General features: G+C 46.1%; 1 protein-coding gene across 1 annotated transcript; it reads left to right on the forward strand.

The window, feature by feature from the left end:
* Positions 1-2,656: 2,656 nt before the first annotated feature.
* LOC121845375 (G-protein coupled receptor 183-A-like) lies at positions 2,657-9,274 on the forward strand. Its single transcript, XM_042316625.1, has 5 exons — positions 2,657-2,864; positions 3,449-3,617; positions 7,225-7,417; positions 7,491-7,691; positions 8,749-9,274. The coding sequence occupies exons 1-5, from the start codon at positions 2,657-2,659 to the stop codon at positions 8,953-8,955; spliced, it is 978 nt and encodes a 325-aa protein (XP_042172559.1). The 3' UTR covers positions 8,956-9,274.
* Positions 9,275-10,549: the final 1,275 nt, after the last annotated feature.

A 10,549-nucleotide genomic window follows, 5' to 3' on the forward strand; every position in this document is an offset into this window, starting at 1 on the left:
GTTGTCAAAGATGAAGAGCCTGGTACTGTTAATATGGACTCTACAGCAGGTTGTCAAAGATGAAGAGCCTGGTACTGTTAATATGGACTCTACAGCAAAATATACATCAAAGATATGTGTGTAGTGGATGGCTAAGATACAGTAGCATCGACCTGTTGGAGCAGCATCGATACTGCCTTCCCCAGACCTGTTGGAGTAACATCAATACTGCCTTCCCCAGACCTGTTGGAGTAACATCAATACTGCCTTCCCCAGACCTGTTGGAGTAACATCAATACTGCCTTCCCCAGACCTGTTGGAGTAACATCAATACTGCCTTCCCCAGACCTGTTGGAGTAGCATCAATACTGCCTTCCCCAGACCTGTTGGAGCAGCATCAATACTGCCTTCCCCAGACCTGTTGGAGCAGCATCGATACTGCCTTCCCCAGACCTGTTGGAGCAGCATCAATACTGCCTTCCCCAAACCTGTTGGAGTAGCATCAATACTGCCTTCCCCAGACCTGTTGGAGTAGCATCAATACTGCCTTCCCAATACTGCCTTCCCCAGACCTGTTGGAGTAGCATCAATACTGCCTTCCCCAGACCTGTTGGAGTAGCATCAATACTGCCTTCCCCAGACCTGTTGGAGTAGCATCAATACTGCCTTCCCCAAACCTGTTGGAGTAGCATCAATACTGCCTTCCCCAAACCTGTTGGAGTAGCATCAATACTGCCTTCCCCAAACCTGTTGGAGTAGCATCAATACTGCCTTCCCCAAACCTGTTGGAGTAGCATCAATACTGCCTTCCCCAAACCTGTTGGAGTAGCATCGCTACTGCCTTCCCCAAACCTGTTGGAGCAGCATCAATACTGCCTTCCCCAGACCTGTTGGAGTAGCATCGCTACTGCCTTCCTCAGACTTGTTGGAGTAGCATCGCTACTGCCTTCCCCAGACCTGTTGGAGCAGCATCAATATACTGCCTTCCCCAGACCTGTTGGAGCAGCATCAATATACTGCCTTCCCCAGACCTGTTAGAGTAGCATCAATACTGCCTTCCCCAGACCTGTTGGAGACCTGCAAGTCCTTTTATCCAGGTGCAATAGGGGCGGTCCTCGTCTCCCAGTGGTCCTCAGGCGAGGGTGTATTCCCTGTGCACACAGTTTAACTCTCCAGAGAACATCCATTCTAGGTAAAGAGAAACCTTCCCTATAGTCCCTAATTGAGCCAGAATAACAGAACAGTTCCCTGTGCACACAGTTTACACATTGTTTCAGCTCTCTAAAGTGTTCTAGCGTGTCATTGGAGACTGTCAGTTCCACAGAGGGCTCCTTGGTAGAGCCAGAATAACAGAACAATAGCCTGCAGGGAGGCCTGTGTGCTGTTTATCCGCTGTCTGTGTGACTGAAGAGGATCATGACACAGAGGTCCACACGTACTGCAGCTCAGCTGAGACTCTTTGGTTTAATTACGAGAACACTGGCTGGGAAGGAACTTTCTGTTAAAGGGTCAGACTGCAGTTGGAACAATAACCAAGCGGTACCCAGCCACTTGGCCATTTGGTTAACAGGTGAGGGATGGGGATAGAGAAATATAGCCACTCTCAAATTCACAGACAGAGCTATGGGTACAAGGACTGACCATCCATGATATCAACATTATAGTTTTAACCGTGTTTTGAGGCTATACAGTGTTTTGTTTACATTTACTTTGTTTACAAACATTGTATTAAAAACAGGTTATATTTTGGGTTCTGATGGGGTATGACAGCTGAACTAAGCTCATGAGGAATTTATACATTTTATTCTGCAGGAATCAATGGCTAAATATCATTCATTTAACAGCTCAAAAAAGGGAGGGATCAACTCCGGGTTGGTCCTTTAAAGGTCCAATGCAGCCCTTTTTATCTCAATATCAAATCCTTTCTGAGTAACAATTAACTACCTTCCTGTGATAGTTTTACATTAATATTGGTCATGCATTTACAAAATTTGCTTTTAGCAACAACAACAAAGAATTCATTTTTCTTGGACTGTCTGGGAGTCTGAATAGAAAATAACACTAATACATCTTTTCACACTTTTACAGTGTTCGTTTAATCAGCTGGTGTACAATATGATACAAAAAAACACAGAAAAAGCTGAATTTTGACTGCTCTGGGCCTTTAAAGCATGGACTAAGGTGCTACACCATGATGTTAAAGGGGACTATATATATACAGATATATTTGACATGAAAACATTGGCAAATGGAAGCATACTTAGTGATGCTTAATTCCTTAGTTGTGGGTCAGTTCCCCACTATAAGGTTAAACTAGGACTTTGGAGATTAACATATACGCAATCATCTAAATGAGATTTTACTACGGACATTTGCTGGATAATTTATGCATGACGTTGATTATTCATGACGGTTTACTTCTAACTGCCACACTGTATGTCTATTAGTGACAGACCATGGTTGCCCACCTGTCCAATTTAACCCTTAGTAATAATGTATTATGTATATACTAGATCAATTCATAAATACATTCATTAATAAGTGTCTGTTTATCTTTGAATCGCTTTTTTCCCCCACTTTTTATTCATCTTTTTTTTGTATTTTTTATCTCCATCAGTGTTGTTTAATCTGACCTCTGACCTCTGACCTCTGACCTCTGCGGTGTGTAAGGTAAACCATGGATGATCCTCTCACTCTATATTCATCACTCAACACCACCAGCCTCCCCACTGCTCTCTACAGTACTGTTACTGACCTCGTGACCAACGCTACGGTCAAACCCTTCAGTGTGTTTCATGGGTGCGAGGAGAATGTGTCAGGGATCCTCTTCGACCTGTCTGTTCAGACCTTCAACGTGTTCCTGGGACTCCCCGCTAACATCTTAGGTAGGTAGCCCCAGAGGTTACAGAGGTAAGAGCAGTCCACCAGTAGCCGTAAGGTTGCTGATTCCAATCCCAGGAACTATCTTGTACCATTGTGTCTTTCCAGGGTATTGACCCTTGACCCTATACTCCTTCCAGTGTGCTTATATTTACATAACTCCAGAGTATTGACCCCTGACCCTATACTCCTTCCAGTGTGCTTATATTTACATAACTCCAGGGTATTGACCCCTGACCATATACTCCTTCCAGTGTGCTTATATTTACATAACTCCAGAGTATTGACCCCTGACCCTATACTCCTTCCAGTGTGCTTATATTTACATAACTCCAGAGTATTGACCCCTGACCCTATATTCCTTCCAGTGTGCTTATATTTACATATCTCCAGGGTATTGACCCCTGCTGACCCTATACTCCTTCCAGTGTGTTTATATTTACATAACTCCAGGGTATTGACCCCTGACCCTATACTCCTTCCAGTGTGTTTATATTTTGGGTGTCGGGAGCAGAGAAAAACATAATAATATCTGTCTCTGACGGACTATGAAACTAGCTAATAACATTGTTGTCTTGCCTTGTGGTAGTCATGGTGATTCTGTTCCGTAACCGTAAGGAGCCGTCCTCCTCAGACATCTTCCTGGGCTGTCTGGCCTTCATGGACACTTACTTTGGCATCATGGTCCCCTTCAGCTATCTGAACATCTACTACTGGCACAGCAAGGATGTCTGGTCCGCTCTCATGTTCTCCTTCCAGTCAAGGTGCAGGGCTATTTAGGATAACCCTATTCTCCTTCCAGTGTGCTTATATTTACATAGCATACTACTTTTGACCAGAACCCTATGGACACCCCTATGGACACCCTTATGGACACCTCCATAGAAACCACTATGGACCCTATACTCCTTCCAGTGTGACACTTATATGGACACTCCCCTATGGACTGACCCTATGGACACCTCTTCCATGGATATTTACATAGACACCCTATGGACACCACTATGGACACCTCTATGGACACCCCTATGTACACCACTATAGACACCCCTAGGACACCACTATGGACACCAATATTGGACACCCTTATGGACACCAATATGGGCACCCCATTGACATCCTTATAAACACCCCTATAGACATCTTCCTGGACACCCCTATTGACACCAATATGGACACCCTATAGACACCCCTTGGACACCCCATGGACACCCTTTTGGACACCCCTATAGACACCACTAGCAAGGACATCCCTCTGGACACCTCTATAGTTGGACACCCAAGGTGCAGGGCTATAGGACACCCCTAGTGATAGACACCCAGATGGACTTATGGACATTTGGACACCCTTATGGACACCCCTATAGACACCCCTATGGACACCCTATGGACCTATGGACACCCTATGGACACCCTATGGACACCCTATGGACACCCCTATGGACACCACTATGGACACCTCTATGGACACCCTATGGACACCACTATAGACACCCTATGGACACCCCTATGGACACCAATATGGACACCCTTATGGACACCAATATGGGCACCCATTGACATCCTTATAGCCACCCCTATAGACACCCCTATGGACACCCTATTGACACCAATATGGACACCCTATGGACACCCTATGGACACCCCTATTGACACCAATATGGACACCCTATAGACACCCTATGGACACCCCTATGGACACCCCTATGGACACCACTATGGACACTTCTATGGACACCCCTATGGACACCCTATGGACACCTCTATGGACACCCCTATGGACACCACTAGGGACACCCCTATGGACACCCCTATGGACACCAATATGGACACCCTTATGGACATATTTATGGACACCCCATTGACATCCTTATAGCCACCCCTATAGACACCCCTATGGACACCCCTATTGACACCTTATGGACACCCATATGGACACCCCTATGGACACCCCTATTGGACACCAATATGGACACCCCTATAGACACCCCTATGGACACCCCTATGGACACCCTTTTGGACACCTTATGGACACCCCTATGGACACCCCTATTGATCATCCCTATGGACACCCCTATAGACACCCCTATGGACACCCCTATGACACCCCTATGGACACCCAGATGGACACCACATTATGGACACCCCTATAGACACCCCTATGGACACCCCTATAGACACCCCTATGGACACCATTATGACACCAATATGGACACCCCTATGGACACCCCCATTGACATCCTTATGGACACCCCTATAGACACCCCTATGGACACCCCTATGGACACCACTATAGACACCCCTATGGACACCCCTATGGACACCAATATGGACACCCACTTATGGACACCCTTATGGACACACCAAGGACATCCTTATAGACACCCCTATAGACACCCCTATGGACACCCCTATGGACACCCTATGGACACCCCTATGGACACCCCTATGGACACCCCCATTGACATCCTTATAGACACCCCTATGGACACCACTATGGACACCCCTATGGACACCCTTATGGACACCCTTATGGACACCCCTATAGACACACCTATGGACACCCATATGGACACCCCCATGGACATCATTATGGACACCCCTATGGACACCCCTATAGACACCCCATTGACACCCCTTATGGACACCCCTATGGACACCCCTATAGACACCCCTATGGACACCCATATGGACACCCCTATGGACACCATTATGTACATTTATAGACACCCCTATGGACACCCCTATGGACATCCTTATAGACACCCCTATGGACACCCCTATAGACACCCCTATGGACTTTTATGAACACCCCTATGGACACCTTATGTACACCACTATAGACACCCCTATGGACACCAATATGGACACCTTTATGGACACCAATATGGGCACCCCCATTGACATCCTTACAGCCACCCCTATAGACACCCCTTTGGACGACCCTATTGACACCAATATGGACACCCCTATAGACACCTCTATGGACACCCCTATGGACACCCCCATGGACACCCCTATAGACACCACTATGGACACCCCTATGGACACCAATATAGACACCCCTATGGACACCCTTATGGACACCCCTATGGACACCCTATGGACACCCTTATGGACACCCCTATGGACACCCCTATGGACACCCCCATTGACATCCTTATAGACACCCCTATGGACACCCATATAGACACCCCCATGGACACCCCTATGGACACCCCTATGTACACCAATATAGACACCCCTATGGACACCCTTATGGACACCCTTTGGACACCCCTATAGACACCCTTATAGACACCCCTATGGACACCAATTTGGACACCCCTATGGACACCCCTATGGACACCCCTATAGACACCCCTATGGACACCCTTATGGACACCATTATGGACACCAATATGGACACCCCTATGGACACCCCCATTGACATCCTTATAGACACCCCTATAGACACCCCTATGGACACCCCTATGGACACCCCTATGGACCCCTATGGACACCCCTATGGACACACTTATGGACACCAATATGGGCACCCCCATTGACATCCTTATAGCCACCCCTATGGACACCCCTATTGACACCAATATGGACACCCCTATAGACACCCCTATGGACACCCGTATGGACACCCCCATGGACACCCCTATGGACACCCCTATAGACACCACTATGGGCACCCCTATAGACACCCCTATGTACACCAATATAGACACCCCTATGGACACCCTTATGGACACCCCTATAGACACCCCTATGGACACCCATATGGACACCCCTATGGACACCCTAATATACTCCCCTATGGACACCACTATGGACACCCTTATGGACACCCTTATGGACACCCCCATTGGCATCCTTATAGACACCCCTATGGACACCAATATGGACACCCCCATGGACACCCCTATAGACACCCCTATAGACACCCCCTATGGACACCCCTATGGACACCCTTATAGACACCCCCATGGACACCAATATGGGCCCTGGTCAAAAGAAGTACATTATGTAGGGAACATATGTTGTAGAGGTTACATCCAAAATGACACTCAATTCCCTACATAGTGCTCGTTGGGCTCTGGTCAAATGTAGTGCACTATATAGGGAATAGGGGGCCACTATCTTGTACGTAACATCTCATCTGTGACGTTTGACAATAAGTAAACTTGTTTTTCTCCACCTCCTCCTCCTCCTCTTCTTCCTCCTCCTCCTCCTCCTCCACTTCCTTCTCCTCCTTCCTATTCTCCTCCTCCTCCACCTCCTTCTCCTCCTTCCTATTCTCCTCCTCCTCCTCCTTCTCCTCCTCCTCCTCCTTCTCCTCCTCCTCCTCCTCCTCCTTTTTCTCCACTTTCTTCTCGTCCAGGACACCAGCGGTCCTCTGTTCCTGTCCTGTATCTGTTTGGATCGGTTCGTGGCGGTCCTCTTCCCTCTATCTTACGGCCAGCTGAAGGACACCAAGTACAGGGTGTCTCTCTCGGCGGTGGTCCTGGGGCTCACCTTCACCTACGCCTCCGCCAAGACCATCGGGGGCCTGCACAACTTCGAGAAGGTCAATCCATAGATCAATCAATCACTCAATCAATAGATGAATCAATCAATTTGATTGATTCTGCTCCCCTCAGGTCTTCACGGGGACGATCCTGGCAACGTTTGGTTGGATGGTGTTGTGTAACGGGGCCATCCTGGTGGCCCTGAAGAGGTCCAGTGGCTCTGGGAAGGACGACATGCACCCCATGAAGAAGAAGGCCTTCAAGATGGTGATGTCGGTCCTGTCCATCATCGTGTTCAACTACTTGCCTCCGGTGGCTCTGTTCCCTTTTGAGGTGATGACCTGGGTGGGGGCATTGTCCATCGAAATAGAATAGATAGAATCACAGACCCATTGACTTCTCCCATTGACCCATTGACTTGACTCCTATTGACTCATTGACCCATTGTTTTGACTCACATTGACTCCCATTGAATCACAGACCCATTGACTTGACTCTCATTGACTCATTGACCCATTGACTTGACTCCCATTGACTCATTGACCCATTGACTTGACTCCTATTGACTCATTGACCCATTGACTTGACTCACATTGTCCCATTGACTCATTGACCTATTGACTTGACTCCCATTGACTCATTGACCCATTGACTTGACTCACATTGACTCATTGACTCATTGACCCATTGACTTGACTCCTATTGACTCATTGACCCATTGACTTGACTCCTATTGACTCATTGACCCATTGACTTGACTCCTATTGACTCATTGACCCATTGACTTGACTCATTGACCCATTGACCCATTGATTGACTCTCATTGACTCATTGACCTATTGACTTGACTCCTATTGACTCATTGACCCATTGACTTGACTCCTATTGACTCATTGACCCATTGACTTGACTCCTATTGGCTCATTGACCCATTGACTTGACTCCCTTTGAATCACAGATCCCTTGACTTGACTGTCATTGACTCATTGATTTGACTCCCATTGACTCATTGACCCATTGACTTGAATGAGGACTCCCGTTCTAGTGATTCTATTTCTATGGTTGTCCTTAATGATGTTGCCTGATGTATAAAGACACATTCCTAGATGGCTTGTCTACAGGTCTGAACAGTTCTAGTAACTTTCCCCCCAAATCCCACGTTTGCTAGAAATCCTGGTTGAAAGATTCCCAGAATAGGAAGGGAATCAACAGGAAACCCAGAATACTCGCAAACAAGGATTTCTGGAAAAACCTGTGAATGTTGGGAAAGTCACCAGAGCGTTGCAACCCTACCGTAGCACTGTCCTCTGTGATGTTGCCATATGAACAAAGATACAATCCTGTTGTATTTGTTTGCACGGCAGTTGAGTGTTCTGATGTCCCCTTCCAGGACCACTACCCTCCGGATACGTTCCGCTGCCTGGTGCAGCCGGTGGGGTACGCCTTCGTTAACATCAGCAGTAGTATCCAGCCCATCATCTACCTCTCTAGACTGGAGAAGATCCCGTTCCTCCCTGAGGCCTGGAACAAGTGGGGCTCCTCCTCCTCCAAGGTGAAGGACAAGGAGGTGAAGGTGGAGACCATCTCGCCTGCCTGAATGATGAACGGGCATCAACGTTTCTTGTGAAATTAAGTGATAGGTTCTCAAAACACAGTTGTTATAAATGTATCAACTGGACGATGGAATAAATAATAAAAGGAATAATAAATAATAAAATGAATGGCCAGGAAACAATGGATGACAGTAATGTGCTTACATTCCACATAGCTAATGTATTTCCTGTATATGGTATAGGTTAAGGAGCAACAACAAAATCTCAAACAAATCTCTCTCTCACTTCCTGGAACTATTACGTTAGGACTGAGACGACATCGTGTGTACAACATAAGAACTACATGTCACACCTGTAAAATACTCAGAATCGTGAATTCTTTGTGAATTGTGAATCATTTGGAGAGAAATAAATACGTAATAAAGCTCTTATAAACAGTTATTTTTTGTTTTCCAGTTTTCTTAGAAATGTATAATGATTATATGTTATGATGGAGAGAAGAACCAGATGATGTCTATCGTTAGTCTGTTATGATGGAGAGAAGAACCAGATGATGTCTATCGTTAGTCTGTTATGATGGAGAGGAGAACCAGATGATGTCTATCGTTAGTCTGTTATGATGGAGAGGAGAACCAGATGATGTCTATCGTTAGTCTGTTATGATGGAGAGGAGAACCAGATGATGTCTATCGTTAGTCTGTTATGATGGAGAGGAGAACCAGATGATGTTTAGTCTGTTATGATGGAGAGGAGAACCAGATCATTAGTCTGTTATGATGGAGAGGAGAACCAGATGATGTTTAGTCTGTATGATGGAGAGGAGAACCAGATCATTAGTCTGTTATGATGGAGAGGAGAACCAGATCATTAGTCTGTTATGATGGAGAGGAGAACCAGATCATACGTCTGTTATGATGGAGAGGAGAACCAGATCATTAGTCTGTTATGATGGAGAGGAGAACCAGATCATTAGTCTGTTATGATGGAGAGGAGAACCAGATCATTAGTCTGTTACGATGGAGAGGAGAACCAGATCATTAGTCTGTTATGATGGAGAGGAGAACCAGATGATGTTTAGTCTGTTATGATGGAGAGGAGAACCAGATCATTAGTCTGTTATGATGGAGAGGAGAACCAGATCATTAGTCTGTTATGATGGAGAGGAGAACCAGATCATACGTCTGTTATGATGGAGAGGAGAACCAGATCATTAGTCTGTTATGATGGAGAGGAGAACCAGATCATTAGTCTGTTATGATGGAGAGGAGAACCAGATCATACGTCTGTTATGATGGAGAGGAGAACCAGATCATTAGTCTGTTATGATGGAGAGGAGAACCAGATGATGTCACAGATGTGTCTAGTGTTATGGTGATGTAATTAAAGACTGACACAAGCTGTTGTGCGGCTGCTTGTTCACACAAGCATTTAGAGGTACTACGTATAAACCCAGAATTACTACCAGGGTTGGGGTCAATTCAGAAAATTCAAGACTGCAACAAGAATAGTCCACATTGAAAATATATGACATTGTTGAATTGAAATGTACATTCACCTAAGTGAATACTAAGTCGGCTGGTATTGAAGTCAAAAACAGACATAGTAGAAATATATAGAAGGAAACTCCAGGTACACGGA

The sequence above is a fragment of the Oncorhynchus tshawytscha genome, unplaced genomic scaffold (assembly GCF_018296145.1).
Source record: "Oncorhynchus tshawytscha isolate Ot180627B unplaced genomic scaffold, Otsh_v2.0 Un_contig_5150_pilon_pilon, whole genome shotgun sequence".
Taxonomy (NCBI): Eukaryota; Metazoa; Chordata; class Actinopteri; order Salmoniformes; family Salmonidae; genus Oncorhynchus; species Oncorhynchus tshawytscha.

Excerpts from the sequence above, each read along its gene's own strand:
- LOC121845375 (XM_042316625.1), top strand. The coding sequence starts at position 2,657 with ATGGATGATCCTCTCACTCTATATTCATCACTCAACACCACCAGCCTC. Across the intron at positions 2,865-3,448 it reads ACTCCCCGCTAACATCTTAG|TCATGGTGATTCTGTTCCGT; the intron begins GTAGGTAGCCCC and ends GCCTTGTGGTAG. Across the intron at positions 7,692-8,748 it reads TGGCTCTGTTCCCTTTTGAG|GACCACTACCCTCCGGATAC; the intron begins GTGATGACCTGG and ends GTCCCCTTCCAG.